Source organism: Ascaphus truei, chromosome 15, assembly GCF_040206685.1.
Source record: "Ascaphus truei isolate aAscTru1 chromosome 15, aAscTru1.hap1, whole genome shotgun sequence".
In the NCBI taxonomy this organism is placed as follows: domain Eukaryota; kingdom Metazoa; phylum Chordata; class Amphibia; order Anura; family Ascaphidae; genus Ascaphus; species Ascaphus truei.
The window spans coordinates 23,539,128-23,556,420 of NC_134497.1; the positions used below are offsets into that span (position 1 = coordinate 23,539,128).

At 45.7% G+C, this 17,293-nt stretch overlaps 1 protein-coding gene across 3 annotated transcripts in view; it reads left to right on the top strand.

Annotated features, from left to right (window-relative positions):
• LOC142466677 (uncharacterized) overlaps positions 1–11,015 on the top strand; it is an 85,297-nt gene extending 74,282 nt beyond the window's left edge. For all 3 annotated transcript variants that reach the window (XM_075571964.1, XM_075571965.1, XM_075571963.1), the window contains one exon: positions 8,777–11,015. In XM_075571964.1, coding sequence (XP_075428079.1) covers positions 8,884–10,530 — 1,647 coding nt within the window. In that variant the 5' untranslated portion in view covers positions 8,777–8,883 and the 3' untranslated portion in view covers positions 10,531–11,015. The remainder of the gene's footprint in view (positions 1–8,776) is intronic.
• The last annotated feature ends 6,278 nt before the right edge of the window (positions 11,016–17,293 follow it).

Sequence of the window (17,293 nt, forward strand, 5' to 3'; positions counted from 1 at the left end):
ACAGGTGAGCAGTCTTTATGCCTGATTGATCCTTGTGTGTGGGTTGGGGGCGGAGCCTCACTGCAGGAGTAGTGAATAAATTAAGAGAGTCCTGTGCGTGCTCTGTAACAGAGACGGGCGCGCGCTCGTAAACAGTATCAGCCGCATGAGGAAGGGATGATACCGCAGGAGCGCGAGAACGCAGAGGACGGCGGGGAACCCCCAGAGCCGCCGGAGGTAAGTGACGCCGGCGAGGTGCACGCGCGCCATGGCAGCGGGGTTTAATGAAGGTGAGGAGGAACCGCGATCCCAGAGTTCTCACAGTACCCCCCCCTTCAGGATTGGCCTCAGGACGATCCTTCCATGGTTTTGATGGAAACTTCTTACGGAAGCGTTTGAGAAGTTCGGAAGCATGAATATCTTTCAGGGGTACCCATGACCTCTCTTCGGGTCCAAAACCTTTCCAGTGGACCAAGAAGTGGACTTTACCTCTCGAAAGACGGGAATCCAGTAAAGCCTGTATCTCGTACTCTTCGTTACCTTGTACCATCACAGGATCTGGTTTAGAAGTGTGGTCCGGAAATAGGCTACTGGAGATGAATGGCTTGAGAAGCGAGGTGTGAAAGACATTCGGAATTCTCATGCTACGAGGAAGTTGGAGTCGAAAGGAAACCGGATTTACCTGCTCCAAGATGGAAAAGGGACCCAGAAACCTAGGAGCCAATTTGAGGGAAGGAGTTTTGAGATGGATGTTCTTGGATGATAGCCAAACCTTGTCCCCGGGTTTGTAGTTGGGTGCCGGACGACGGTGACGATCAGCCTGGGTTTTAGAAGTCAAGGATGCTTTTTGTAGTGCAGATTGGATTCTAGACCAAGAGTCTTGTAGGAGTGCAATATGCTCGTCCACGGCTGGTACTCCAGAGGAGTCATTAGAAATGGGTAGGCGAGCCGGATGGAATCCATAATTGATAAAGAAGGGGGTCTCACGGGTAGACTCATTCCTGGAAGAATTAAAGGCGTACTCAGCCCAGGTAAGTAGTTCTGCCCAGTCATCCTGAGAATTAGAGACGAAGCACCTTAAGTATTTCTCGAGGGATTGATTAACCCTCTCGGTCTGTCCATTGGATTGAGGGTGATATCCAGTAGAAAAGGAAGATGAGAGACCCAGTTTCTTGGTGAAATTCCTCCAGAACTTGGAGACGAACTGGGAGCCCCGATCAGACACGATGGATATGGGAATCCCATGGATACGGAAAATCTCTTTGGAGAAAATATCAGCTAGGGCGGGTGATCTTGGAAAACCGATCCACTACCACAAGAATGGTATTCATGCCATTAGACCTAGGCAACTCCACAATAAAATCCATCGAAATGTGGGACCAGGGACGTTCCGGAATAGGTAGAGGTAAGAGGAGACCCTGAGGTTTCTGACGAGAAGTCTTGTTACTGCTGCGACACACTTTATTCGAGCAAATACCCAGTATGTACCTGGCAGATACCTGGAATGCGCCGCTCCTCACCTCTGACAAGCCCCGTTGCATTTGCCTTCCCAGCCTGGGTTCATGCCTGGCTGATGGGCGGCTGATCTGTTAAATGATAATGATTAGGATTTAGTAGGCTGCAATGCTTCGCGTGTCTACCAGGTGACATAAATTCATGAATTGTAATGCAGTATATATATATATACTGTGCAGTATTGCAGCCAGCGGGAATAAAATGCTTAAATCCCTGCCTGGAAAATAACTCAATGCACTCGGGCAGAAAACAGTCACAAACCTCAATACACCCGGGTATACCCGAATTCGTGGCACTAGCCGAGCTCGAATAAAGTGTGTCGCCAGTGTACGCGCACATACCGGACAGGACCGTGTAAATTCAAGAATGGTTTTAACCATATTGGGCCACCAGAAAGTGCGACGGATGAGATCCAACGTCTTCTTGAATCCAAGATGCCCTGCCGAACAGGCGGCATGTCCCCAGTCCAGTATTTCAGGAACGAATTTGGGTTCTACGTACAAAGAGTCTTTTGGAACCTCAAGACCGGTCGGAAGATTCTCTTGTGACTTGATGATCTTCTCAAGATTCTTGAACGCCACAGCTGCCAAGATTCTTTGTTTAGGGAGGATGGGCTCGGTGGTCTTTTCCGATCTCTCTTCAGAAGAGTATTGCCGGGAGAGCGCATCCGCCTTGACGTTCTTAGTGCCGGGAATATATGAGAGAACAAAATAAAATCTGGAGAAAAATAATGACCAGCGGGCTTGGCGAGGACCTAGACGATGGGCATTCTCAATGTAAAAAAAGTTTTTATGGTCCGTGAGAATAATGAATGGCTCTTTAGACCCCTCCAGAAGATGCCTCCATTCTTGAAGGGCCAACTTGACGGCCAAAAGTTCCCTATTGCCCACGTCATAATTTCTCTCTGCAGAGGAAAACTTTTTGGAGAAAAACCCGCAAGGATGAAGTTTATCCTGGGAAGAAAATCTCTGAGACAAAACCGCACCAGCCCCACAGTCCGAAGCGTCAACCTCTAGGGTGAATGGGAAATTAGTGTCTGGGTGTCGAAGGATGGGAGCAGAGACAAAAGCTTGTTTCAGCGTTTCGAATGCCGTGACTGCCTCAGAAGACCAAGATGAAGGATCTGCACCTTTTTGGGTCAGTGCCGTGATAGGGGCGACAATGGTAGAAAAGTTACGGATAAACTTCCGGTAATAGTTGGCAAAACCTAAAAACCGTTGAAAAGATTTGAGGGAAGTGGGTTGCGGCCAATCCACGACGGCTTTCAGTTTCTCTGGGTCCATGGCCAAGCCTCTGTTGGAGATGATGTATCCGAGAAAGGAAGTGGTAGACTGGTGAAAAATGCATTTCTCCATTTTAGCAAACAACCGGTTCTCTCGGAGGCGTGAAAGCACAAACGTCGTATGGATGATATGGTCCTGTAAGTTTTGAGAAAAAATAAGGATGTCATCCAGGTAGACAATGACAAAGCGATTGAGAACGTCCCGAAAAATGTCATTGATGAAGTCCTGAAAAACTGCTGGTGCATTGCACAAACCGAAGGGCATCACTAGATATTCGTAGTGTCCGCTACGGGTGTTGAAGGCAGTCTTCCATTCATCGCCCTTGCGGATGCGGACGAGATTATATGCCCCACGAAGGTCAAGTTTAGTAAAGAGGTTGGCCCCCTGAAGTCTATCAAAAAGTTCGGAGATGAGTGGGAGTGGATAACGATTCTTCACCGTAATCTGATTCAGCCCCCAATAATCAATACATGGTCTAAGAGTACCATCCTTTTTCTTGACAAAGAAGAATCCGGCCCCCGCAGGGGAGTTGGAATGACGTATGAAGCCCCACTTAAGATTCTCACGAATATATTCGTCCATAGCTTCCGTCTCGGGCAACGAGAGAGGGTAAGATTTGGCATTTGGCAAGGTATATCCAGGTACCAGGTCAATCGGACAATCGTAGGAATGATGAGGGGGTAGGAGCTCAGACTGTGTCTTGCTAAAAACGTCCAAAAATCACGCGTACAGAGAAGGTAACTCCCTCAGAGAACTGGATGTGTTAGCTAATAGAAAAGATGGTCGTTCGGTAGACAAAGAAGTCTCTTCTGACCTTGACCTTCAGTCAATAGGATTAGGGGATACCCAATCGATGAGCGGATTATGCTTCTGTAACCAGGGCAAGCCGAGCGTGATCGGTGTTCCCGGAGCATGAATCACGTCAAAGCCCAGAGTCTCTTTGTGAGAATGAGTAGAAAGGGTGATAGGACCGGTCTCCAAGGAGATATAAGCCGGAGTGAGAGGCCGATTATCAATCCCGACCAAGGCAACGGGGGAGTTCTTTTTGGAAAGTGGAATCTGATTTTGTTCAGAAAATGTCTGATCCATGAAGTTCCCTCCTGCGCCGGAATCGATAAATGCTGCTGTGGAGGTGCGGAAGGTCGGACCAGAAAGGGAAACGGGAATGGTCAATCTTTTAGGAAGTTCCCTTCTGGATGGGGGACAAGGAGAGTTGGCACCCAGGGAGTGCCCCTTCGTACTCACTGGGCTTGGTCGTTTCCCGGAGATGGTGGATTGTTACGAGTGCGCTGCTCAGAAGATCCGCAATGATGGCACGACTGTCCAGCAGAGCGAAGTTGTCGTAACGGTACCCGAGGTTGCTGGACTCCGAGTTGCATCGGCTCGGGGGCCTCCAGCGCCAGCAGCGGAGAGAAGACGGGTCTCGGGGTAGTAGAGGACCTGGAAAAGGGAGCACGGAAAGGCGTAGACCGGGGTTGCTGACGCTGAGCGCGGCGTACCTGAAGATGCTGGTCCATACGAATGGCCAGGGTGATGAGGTCCTCCAGCAGTTCTGGCCTGGGTTGAGAAGCAAGTTCATCCTTCAAGGAGTCCGATAAGCCTTTTCAGAAGACGGAGACTAAGGCCTCCTGACCCCAACGATTCTCAGCTGCTATGGTTCTGAATTCCAAGGCGTATTGGGCCACAGGCCGACGTCCCTGTGTAAGCTCCAGCAGGGAATCAGAAGCAGTCTCTTGTCGTGCGGGGGTATCGAAGACCTGTCGAAAGTCTCGTCTGAAGGCTGCGTAATCTCGGGTAATATCTGGGCGTAACTCCCAGATCGGAGAGGCCCATGCCAGTGCATTACCTGTGAGAAGACTATATACATAGGCTACCTTTTTCCGGCCAGTAGCATACAGCTGCGGAGCCATCTTGAACTGGATCTCACACTGGTTGAGAAAGCCACAACAAGCGTGGGGGTCCCCTGCGTAGGGCCTCGGAGCCGGAATCTTCAGAGCTATGGATGAAGTGGAAGTTGTATCGGACTGCGCCAGCGGCGCAGGCGCAGGTGGTGCCTGTAGAGTAAGGTCCTGTACCTGTTGGGAGAGGAGAGCCACTTGATCCATTAAGGCCTGGATTTGTTGGTACATGGCCGTCATCATAGAGTCCACATCAGTCTGGTCTGCGTCTTGTGGGCTCGACATAATGTTACGCCGGTGCTGCCCGCAGACCAGACCCGTCCCTTCTACTGAGGTGAGGAATGTATATAGGCACGCACCCACAGCAAAAGGAGCGTGTCCGGAGTGTGGTGATTAGGCGTTGCCAAGCCAGATGACGTTTAGCTAGCAATACTTGCCGGTACCGGTGTAGAAGTGCCGTCGTCGTTGCCGTTAGCCAAGGTCAGGGATTGGAGAATTCCGGAAGGTCGTTGTCCAAGCAGGGGGTCGAGAGCCAGAGAAGGACGTCCGCCAAGCCAAGTCGTAACCTGAGTGAATAGAGAGAGAGAACGCCAGAGTAGTGATCCCAGTGGAAAACTATGTCGAGCAATGAATGAATGGCAGGACAGGCAATATAAAGCGTGGCTGACCAATGGGAAGAGGGGGCAGGCCTGGAGGAATGCATGGAGCTGTCCTGGATAGGCTGTCCGAAGGAGGATACAGGTGAGCAGTCTTTATGCCTGATTGATCCTTGTGTGTGTGTTGGGGGCGGAGCCTCACTGCAGGAGTAGTGAATAAATTAAGAGTCCTGTGCGTGCTCTGTAAGAGACGGGCGCGCGCTCGTAAACAGTAGCAGCCGCATGAGGAAGGGATGATCCCGCAGGAGCGCGAGAACGCAGAGGACGGCGGGGAACCCCCAGAGCCGCCGGAGGTAAGTGACGCCGGCGAGGTGCGCGCGCCACGGCAGCGGGGTTTAATGAAGGTGAGGAGGAACCCGGGCGTGGGTGCCGCGATCCCAGAGTCCTCACACCATCTCAGTGTTTCACTAGAAGTTGAATATGTGTATTCATTCATTACATGGTTAAGCTAGGTGGAACATGTGTGGTACCGAGGTTCCCTTACCATACAGACACACATATACAGTACAGTCTGTATCCACTATAAAGACCGTTGCTGTGGATTGTCACAGTAATATAGTGGATTGTTATTATACTACCTTGTACATGCAGTTTCACATATAGACGTTTTACAATTTATATGTGAGGCTTATCATCACCCCTCTACTTTACACTTTATTCTCCTCTCCAATGTAGTAGTCATTCAAAGGGAATTATCATTAGGTTGTCAGTTACTGCCACCTATACAGTGGCAATTGTGCCACACTGTATAGCGCAGTGACTGTATAGATATAACCCACCCTATTGTCTTTACTATACTGCAGTAGTTGGCCCGTCATCACTGAGGGGATTTTATTCACATTGTACACTATCACTTGTATGTCATTTTTAATACACGATATATATGTCAATAACATTGTATTATTTTTTCGTATTAGTGTGGTCTCTTGGGAACCATGTACTCCCTTTGTTGCTCTGGTATGTTCTGAGCATTTCACTCTGCAGATATCTCTGCAAAATAGACCATTATATAGGTTGAGTGCATATTGGGAGGGATTCTTTTTTATGAAACCCGTCTGGATTTCACAAAGGTTTTGGATTAACAGTTGCTCTATTCCCTCATGCACCACATTTACATCAGATCTATACAGGTTATTTAGTGGTTGAGCGGCAAGCTTCGTTTGAGCTTGTTCATAATATTACATTTTCAAGTAAAAACTGCCGTACATCAAGTTCGGATATTTATCGGAACGGGATGAACAGCAGAAATTCCGCAAATATTATATCACCTACTTCAGGCTGACGTTAGCCCTGTCTTTCCTATGTATATAATGTCAAATATACTGCCCATTATATACATAGGCAAGATAAGCTGAAACAACATGGAGTAGATTATAAAATAGTTGTTAAAATACATTACAGTACATATTAACCCATTAGTAGTCCACGGGTCAGCTAGTCATCGGTTTCCATGACTAGCTGACCACACAGGGGATACTGTCATGGTGCAATGTACACATTACACTACACTATCTACCCCCCTTTGCCACCTTAGTGGCTAGTAAAGCATGGTTAGTTCTTGGTTTGTCCCGAAGTCATAAACTAAACACTATGGCTCAGATACATCAAATTCTGTTAAAGTGGAGTTAATATCGCACCCGGGGAAATAATAAACTAATGGGTGTTATTACTGCAATTTTAAGGTGGTATATATCAACATTGTGGTAATAATTTACTGGGTGCATTATTTGGGCCAATCTCGTGATATGGGAATTAACGCCACCGTTAATAATGTGTTACATACCGCATTGGGTTAATATTTCTATCATAGGCTTCTGTAATGTCTATTTTTACAGAAACCTATGAACAAAATAACATTAACCTGTTTCAGGCACCAAAGTGGTTAATACTTAATTAAAAGAAAATATTACCTAACCCTGTTGACCCCGTTAGTGGCCAGTAAAACATTGCCATTCTAGTCGCTAAGGTAATTAAGGGGTTAACTCCTCTCACCACCACCCCTGCCCCCTCCCCCTCCACGGGAAGCCTAACCATGGCAACTACCGCCATCACTCACATCCCCTACCTCCGCCCACCATCTAGACTAATGCCCAATATCCCTATCAGACAAATGTGGTTTTAAACATTAACACAAAATATATACACGTTTAAAACAAAACAAAAAAGAACATTCAAAATACATTTTACACATAAAACCATTGATCATCACTGTGGATAACTTGGCCCTCTCAGTGGGAGGCCCATATATCCACATTGGCGATAAATGGTAGCCCAGTAATAAATAAATACATCAATAATATTAAAATGAATTAATAACCCCCCCCTTCATTACCTCAGTGGCTAAGGATTTGAAGGATCTGAAAAGATTTCTGCCACTTTAATTAGTGTTTTGCAGCTTGTGAGATTTCCTTTTAAATCGTTAAATATTATGATCCACTTTAAATGTATGATCCACTACATCTACTCTCCCGATCCTAATGCTGCACATGCTGTGCTAAATCCTTCATTTTTACAATGTACAGCTACAGTTTACTTTCATCCTGAACTTTCTGTGATATGCCAACTTACCTCTCCTGCATGACCTTTTGTAAGACAGTTTGTGTAACAGTGACTTTTTAAAGTGAAACTTCTTTGATGGCACCTGTAGAGTTTTGATAGGAGAAATCCCTTGTGTTGTAATAGAATTTCATGACGGAAGTGATGTCATGCTACTACTATTAGTATAGTATACTACTACTACCCACCCGCGCATGCGCAGACTTCGATGCGACTGGCGCCGTGCAAAGGCTCGTCTGGCGGTGTGTACGCAGGCGCGGCTGGTGCTGCGCATGCACAAGCAGCACGTCGAGCATGCGCAGGTGAGGCTCGCCCCGTGCACATGCAGGCCAGCCCAGCACCCCAGAAGTTGGCCCCACGTTCCATAATCAGCCATCTGAACCCCTTCCAATGCTTGGCCCACACAGATCTCGGCCACAACTTCAATTCTCAGGTGCCTGTACCACACCAAACTCTCTGGTGCACTGGTGGGCCCACTCCCAATTTTACACACAAAAACAGACAAAAAAAACAGTCTCTCACACACACGCACAGGGACACAACACACAGTGATTCACTCAGTCACACTCACACACACACACACACACACAGTCACACACTCACACAAACACACACGTCATAGTTAGTATAAATATAGATGTGCAAATAGCTAAAACGGGGGTGGGGGTGCCCAGAACACGCGTTCTAAGTCAAACTTCTTTGCATTTTCTCACTGAAATTGTGTTTGGATTTTAAATAAAAACATCACCATCACAAATACAATTTCTGTGATAAAAGACAAAGAAATTTCACTTAAAATGCGTGTGCTTGGCACATACACACTTTTTTTTGATAACTAATGCCTAATTTCACCTAATTTTATAATTATGTATTTTTTTGTCTCGTCTAGTACAAAGACAAGCTCCAATAATCCACCCCTGCCAACACTGCAAGGTTGCTTTTAGCAGTCAGGATTACCTCCTCAAACATCTGAAGTTCAAACACCCAAATGAGTATATGGAAAAGATGAGGACAGAACAATCTTGCAACATTCCAATAAATATGACAGAAAATGCATCTTTCAACCAGTCAAGGCAATTAATAAACAATGTAACTGCTTCTCATTCCAATATATATATATTAACTGCTGCCACAGGGAAAGATCTTGGAGAAAGTGGGAAGAGTCTGACTTGGTTATCAGACCAGAACGCACAGAAGAGAACACAGACCAGAGAGAGACCACATGTATGTGGGGAATGTGGGAAGGGATTTAGTGTGTCATGCAGTCTGGACACACACATGAGAACACACACAGGGGAGAGACCGCATGTATGTGGGGAATGTGGGAAGGGATTTAGTGTGTCATGCAGTCTGGACACACACATGAGAACACACACAGGGGAGAGACCGCATGTATGTGGGGAATGTGGGAAAGGATTTAGTTATTTATCCCACCTGAACATACACAAGACAACACACACAGGGGAGAGACCGCATATATGTGGGGAATGTGGGAAGGGATTTAGTGTGTCATGCAGTCTGGACACACACATGAGAACACACACAGGGGAGAGACCGCATGTATGTGGGGAATGTGGGAAGGGATTTAGTTACTTATCCCAGCTGAACATACACAATATGACACACACAGGGGAGAGACCGCATGTATGTGGGGAATGTGGGAAGGGATTTAGTCGGTTATACATCCTGAACATACACAAGAGGACACACACAGGGGAGAGACCGTATGTATGTGGGGAATGTTGGAAGGGATTTAGTCAGTTATCCAGCCTGAACATACACAAGAGGGGACACACAGGGGAGAGACCGCATTTATGTGGGGAATGCGGGAAGGGATTTAGTGACTTATCCCACCTGAACACACACAAGAGAACCCACACAGGGGAGAGACCGCATGTATGTGGGGAATGTGGGAAGGGATTTAGTGACTTATCCAGCCTGAACATACACAAGAGGACACACACAGGGGAGAGACCGCATGTATGTGGGGAATGTGGTAAGGGATTTAGTCAGTTATCCCACCTGAACACACACAACAGGACACACACAGGGGTGAGACCGCATGTATGTGGGGAATGTGGGAAGGGATTTAGTCAGTTATCCCACCTGAACACACACAAGAGAATACACACAGGGGAGAGACCGCATGTATGTGGGGAATGTGGGAAGGGATTTAGTGACTTATCCAGTCTGAACACACACAATAGTGGACACACAGGGGAGAGACCGCATGTATGTGGGGAATGTGGGAAGGGATTTTGTCGGTTATCCCAACTGGACATACACAAGAGGACACACACAGGGGAGAGACCGCATGTATGTGGGGAATGTGGGAAGGGGTTTAGTGTGTTATCCAGCCTGAGGAAACACAAGATGACACACACAGGGGAGAGACCACATGTATGTGGGGAATGTGGGAAGGGATTTAGTCGGTTATTTTGTCTGAACACACACAAGAGGACACACACAGGGGAGAGACAGCATGTATGTGGGGAATGTGGGAAGGGGTTTAGTGTGTCATCCAGCCTGAAGAATCACAAGATGACACACACAGGGGAGAGACCACATGTATGTGGGGAATGTGGGAAGGGATTTAGTCGGATATCCAGTCTGAACACACACAAGGGAAAGACCCATCTCTAAGGCCAGGCATGTTTTGGGATAACCAGTGACTAAGATGCTCACATATAAGTGCACACGTGTATCTGTGTTAAGCTAAATCACAATGAAAAGTGACTTTAGTTTATAGTGCTTAAAACAAGCATTTTAAAAGGATAAAAAGTTATAACGTTTTAAATGCAGGTTATTTGTATCATTCTTATTGTAGTTTTATTTAAAGAAAATTTTTGTTCTTAATAATGTTTTATATTTCTATGCTGTGGGTTCTAATAAAATGTGTGTTTCCCATTATGCTGAAGCGGTATCTAGTCTCACTTAGCTTTGAATCAGAATAATTGCCGGGCTGAGGGAGGTGTTCATATTGGTATCATAAGGTTGAAACATGTCTGTGAATGGTTTCTCTGGCTTTGCATCTGATTCCCATGCTGTGCTTTTAAAGCTGTGTTAACAGCGAGCATTAGCCTGCACCGCCCTGAGGAAGGTCCTGTTCAGTGGACCGAAACGTTGGATATATGTGCAAGTTTCTTTAATACAGTTTATAGCTGCTTATACCTTCTGAGTGCTGTTGTCTCCTTACTTTTGCTGGTAATGTATGCTTTATTATTTTTTATGACATAAGCACCAAGTCATTGTATCATTACAGGAGTGCCAGATATTCATGATTTGTATATATATATATATATATATATATATATATATATATATATATATATATATATATATATATATATATATTAGACAGAAGGAGAAAGCGCACAACCCATAGCATAAAAACATATAAAAAAGTTTAATAAAAATATATAGAGAGGGAAACAAGCTCACTCACAAACATAAAATGTAATTAGGCATGTATGATAATAATATCACCACCACGGGAACAGCACCGCAAGATCTCCTGCAGCGTCAGATGTAGCAAACGCCGCCCGTTCGTGTCCCACGGTCTCAGACCTCATGGATGGTGTTGAAACCTGTAATCTTAGGAGTCCTGAGTTGTCAGTCTCTCCACACCAGACCGGCTATCAACCACGCCAATTCTGGGGCTGTGTGCAGCAGGGCTGGAAGCTTGCCACTGCATCTGACCCTTGTTGATGACGTAGTGTCGGCGCTGCTTCCTTAAACGTTTCGTCAGACACACTGACTTTTCAAAGGATGTTGGAATAACAGCAGAGACAGAAATATATATACCCAGAAAAGTGGGTGGTGGAAAACAATTAATCAATCACAAAACTCCCCCAATTGAAACTAAAAGGGCAATAACTTGAATAAACACATATCAGCTGTTAGAGCTACAAGAAAAGAAAACAAATTTAAGTATTGCGACATAATAAAACTGAAGGGAAAGAATATTACCTTCAGTTTAAATAGCCATAACAAAATAATATAACAAATGCAGGAATTACAAACTGAATAGTATAAACAAATGCAACATTGTTTAGTACATATTATTAGTGAAAAATTTGGCCAAGCAATAGCCCCAGAGGGAGAGGTCTCAATATTAGCACATATAAAATAATAATGTATATTTCTAATACTTGCACAGACAATAACATCCGTGCCTACTTCTCCAGCTCAGCCTTATTTGTCACTGTAAAATATCAATATAGCAAAAGAGGAGAGAAGCTCCACCAGTGAGCAACAGAGCCAAAAACAAAAAGATATTAACCAACAAGCAGATGGGAAAGAAACCAATATTAGACAATAGTGCATGTGTCAATGTACTCATTAAATCCACCAGGCGCTAGTGTCGCGAGCTGGTAGATCCAATAAGTCTCACGTTTACACAACTTTTTGAACCGATCACCCCCTAAAGTAAGAGGAGATATATATTCCAATCCTATAATTTTTAAAGTTTTTGGGTCTTTATTGTGAACCATTTCAAAGTGTCTATAGATCCCATGGCTGCTATCTCCATTAACTATACTTCTTCGATGCTCCAAAAAACGAGCAATCAAGGGACGCGTGGTGCGGCCCACATATTGTTTGCCGCAACCACACGTCAGCATGTATATAATGTACATGCTTATACAAGTAATGTATCCTATAACACTATGTGTATTGCCCTTGACAAAGGATATAAACTGATCAGATGTTGACAGATGACTACAGGTGATGCAGCGTGTTCTGCCACACCTATGGTTACCAGCAGGCCTCAAGTGAGACAAAGCAGACGGATGATTATTGTTGATTTTAGTAGGTGCCAGAATATTTTTCACATTTCTGGCTTTCCTAAACACTATTGACGCTTTATCGGGTAGATGTGGCCCCAAATGGGGGTCACATTTTAAGATATCCCAATGCTTATTTAAAATTCTGCCAATAGTATTTGCGGATTGATTATAACCTATTATAAATCTCAGGGACATAGATTTATTTATTTATAAAATATTTTACCAGGAAGTAATACATTGAGAGTTACCTCTTGTTTTCAAGTATGTCCTGGGCAAAGATGTATCCGGGGTGTGTCTTTTATGATGCTGCATATTACTTATCCTCTTATTTCTGGATTGTTCCAGAAGAGAGGATCTGTCTAGAGCAGCAACTCTGTCAAAAGATTGTTTGATGAGTTGAGTATCAAATCCCTTGTCCCTGAATTTCAACTCAAGTAGCTTTGATTGGGTCATGAAGTTGCCATCCTTCGTGCAATTTCTCTTCATTCGATGAAATTGGCCCAGTGGGATGTTATTTAGCCAACGTGAGGCATGATTGCTCTCCGCATGAACATAGTTATTAACACTTACAGCCCTGAAGTGTGTTTTAGTTAGTATATTAGCATCTTCATCCACCTCCAATACCAGATCTAAAAATACCACAGAATTGGCATGAATATCAAAAGTAAACTTAAGCCCTAAATCATTTTCATCAAATGATCTTATAATAGTTCTGAAATCGTCCTCTTCCCCATCCCAAATGAATATAAGGTCATCTATGAAACGGCCATAGTATACGAAACCTGCCCCCAGCGCCACATTCTGCCACACGGCCAACTCCTCCCAATAGCCCATGTACAGGTTGGCATAACTAGGGGCAAATCTCATACCCACTTCCGTTCCACAGGTCTGCAAATAATAATTGTCTTCAAATAAAAAATAATTATGTGTTAAAATAAAATTAATACTTTCCAATAAAAATGTTTTTTGATTTGAAGGGATGGTGGCAACCTGATTCAGCCAAAAGCTCACTTCATCGATCCCCCTGGAGTGCACTATGGACGTGTATAAAGATGATACGTCACACGTAGCCCACAAAAAGATGGGCTTCCATTTTAACCCGGAGATGGCGTCAATGACATGAAGCGTGTCCCTAATATGAGACCTAAGTGTGGTCACAATAGGTTGAAGATAATAATCAACATACTGGGACAGGCTCGCCGTCATTGAGTCCACCCCCGAGGCAATAGGCCTACCAGGGGGATCGATTAGAGTCTTGTGAAGCTTTGGCAGATGGTAAACACTAATCCTTTGATATATATATATATATATATATATATATTTTTTTTAGTGGTCGCCAAATCACCCAAAAATCTAGTCGCCGAACCAAAAAATCTAGTCGCCACTTATCCCCGCCCCCAGTCCACCCTTAGCCCCGTCTCCAGCCCACCCTTAGCCCCACCCCCAGCCCTGCTTTTTAAAAAATAAGTTGAATACATTCCTAGTAAGAACAACAGTTGTTTTTGACACAACAGTGTATTGTATTACATTTATACTTCACTACAATTAGTCCTTGTTACATAATTACGTGTGTGTGTGTGTGTGTGTATGTCGGATCTAGAAAAAAAAAAGTCAGATGTGAATGACTCATTTCCTGAACCCCTTAACCAGTGTCTGGATGCCCGTGCTTCACAATATTTAAAGCATCAATCCCGCCTGGGATCTTACCTGATCCACAGTTCCTCAATGTCCAGCTACTACACTCATTCCCGCAATGTTATACATTGGAGGGGAGGTGTTCTCTACCTGTCTTCTGGGTTAGGGAGGATTCCGATGTTTCCCGTGTGAAGCTCGAGAGTTAGATCTGGAAGAAAGCAGTATAGGTTATTTCGGTGTAGGTATAGGGCAGTTAAGATATACAGGGTAAATAAGATATCCAGATCCAGAGTGTGGGTGACAGAGAGAGTGGGTGCGACACAGAGAGTGTGGGTACGACAGAGAGAGTGTGGGTGCGACAGAGAGAGAGAGAGAGACTGTGGGTGCGACAGAGATAGAGAGTTACAGAGAGAGAGAGTGACGGGGAGAGAGTGACAGAGAGAGGGTGTGACAGAGAGAGTGTGACAGAGAGAGAGAGGGAGACAGGGAGAGGGTGACAGAGACAGAGAGGGAGACAGGGAGAGGGTGACACACACTCACAGACACACACACACACACTCATTTATTGAAAGGGATGGGGCCCACCTGTGCAGCAGTTCATCCAGGGCTTGCTTGTCCTCCACATGCGGCCAGGTGGGAAGCTGTCAGGGGGGGGGGGTCGGGCAGCCGGGCGGGAGGATGTGAAGCCGTGCGGGCAGTGCAGGCGGGCGCCAGGCTCCAATCGGTACCTCAGTAGAGGCTGCCTCCTCAACTCCGCAAAAATATCCTGGTCGGTCTGGAGGCCATTGACGGTAGACCATTGCAACCAGCCTTTATATCTCTGCAGATCATTTCGCTCCAACTGCAGATTGGCGGGGACCATAAGGAGAGGATTAGCCTTGACGTCATTCACACCCCCTCAGTGGAGCTGATCATGGCCCTTCCATGGCTCCAACTCTATAATCCGCACTTCGACTGCACCAACCAGGAACCTGTCCAGTGGAGTGCCTGTAACAGGCTATAGGCATTCTTATAGCAAAATATATCTTAGCACAGCTTAGAGTACACTGCAATACAAGACCCATTTTGCTTTTGTAGAATTATACACATATTATCAGATTTTCAGGTGGTCACCCGCTCCCTCCCCATGTCCTTGCAGCCCCGAAGCGGGATTAACCCCCTGCACTCCGGCCTGGATGGTGTCTACTGCAACTGCAGCTGAGGGACCACGCCCATCCGGTGGAGCCATTCGGGCTTCATGATCTTCCAAGTCCTGCTCCAGCTGCTCTTTTGCCCGACTGTCTGTCGGCAATCCATAGCCTGTACATCTTTCCATGATTCTCTCTCTGTCCCAGGATCGGAACCTTCCTGAGCGGTCACTCATGTTGGGATGTTTAACACAGGGGTATGGATAAGGGAAACTGTGAAATATCTTGTGCTCTTGTGAAGCGTGTGTAAGTTACCACTTGTCTGGAAAGCTTGCAATCTAAGAGTTTCGCCACTATGTTATAGAATCCCGCAGGAGACTATACCATAGGCTCAGTCAGCGTCCCGCCGCTACCACCAGTAAATATAAGCCTGTCACGGTTGACCAGGTCTTATCTACACATTAATACCGGGATTCTTGACTGAGCACACAAAATGAGTAAAATAAATTGTAATTTATTTCCTTTTAAGACAAACACACAATACTTGTACAATTACACTTAATAAAACAGTTACTAGGTAAAGGGAACAAAATCAAATGTCCTTGGAATGAAACAAAGTCTCTGGGCGCCCCTGCACGCATGCAAGTGGGTGCGCAAATGGATCCTTGTAACAGTTCCTGGCTAGGGGCACAAGTTGCCACCCTATATCTTTGTCAAAAGGAAAAAGATTGTTCAGTCCTTACAGTGTTCGTTCGGGAACCCTTAGCTCTAATGAATTCAAGAAGAGGGGAATGATCCTTGGGTGCGATGAAATTAACCCCTCACACTCTGGAACAGCTGACGCTGGAACTTGATGACTTCACTTGGAATCTTGGATGAATCTAACTGGGACTGGGCTGCATGAATCTTTATAGGGTTAATGGTCCTATATCTAACATACACACCCAAATCCCTCCGGTGGAACACTTTTCACCCCTATCCCAGACCTGCCAATGCTATGAACTACTGGCAAAGTGGCTTTTTGGTTTGCACCGAGCGTGTGTCAACTTCACACCTGCACTCCTTAGCATACCAGGGTCAGCCCCTTACCTGGGGACAGCAATGTGACGATGGGGAGGATTTGGCCCGGGATTAAAGGGGTTACACCCCAATTGGCCACCCTCTAACCTCACCAGGGAGACAAGGGGTTAACTGGGCTGAGGCCCAGAAATGTGATTTAACCCTTGTTATAACCTGAAAATGTGTATTCCACTGTTCCCCTGTTTTATTGTTATATCAGTGTCTGCATCACACACACACTAGGATTCATCCGGGAGTACAAGGGTTAATAGTTCTTTAATGATTATAGCCCTTTATGTAATTTCCCCGCCTTTTCAGGCACCATTTTGCAGGGTCCCATAGGCCGCCATTGGGGCTCCATGTGTTTCAATGGCGAATCTTGCTGTTTGGGTCCTGTTCCCTGTGAAGACCAGCAGATGGCGTCCGAGAGGAGGAGCGGCGGTTTCCCATTGTAAGTCAATGGGCCCATTGACTTCAATGGAGAATCCTCGAAGGAGCTTTCCAGGAACGAGTTGGCTGCCGTCCAAACTGCAAAACCACAAAGCGGATACATTTTCCATAAGAGAGCTTTGATCACTTCGCAGTCAAGTTCAACGACAAGTGGCGTGGGAATAAACAGTTCTAGAGCACATAGAAATAAAATTCTTTTTGCCCCTAGTTCCTAGACCTCCCTCCACTTGACCACAACCGGGTCCCCGAATCCTGGACCCCCGATAAGGGTCGAACCGAGAAGAGCGGGTCGCGCCATAGGTTCCAATGGCGGCGGCAGAAACAGCTCAAGAAAACGGCTAAGTGTGA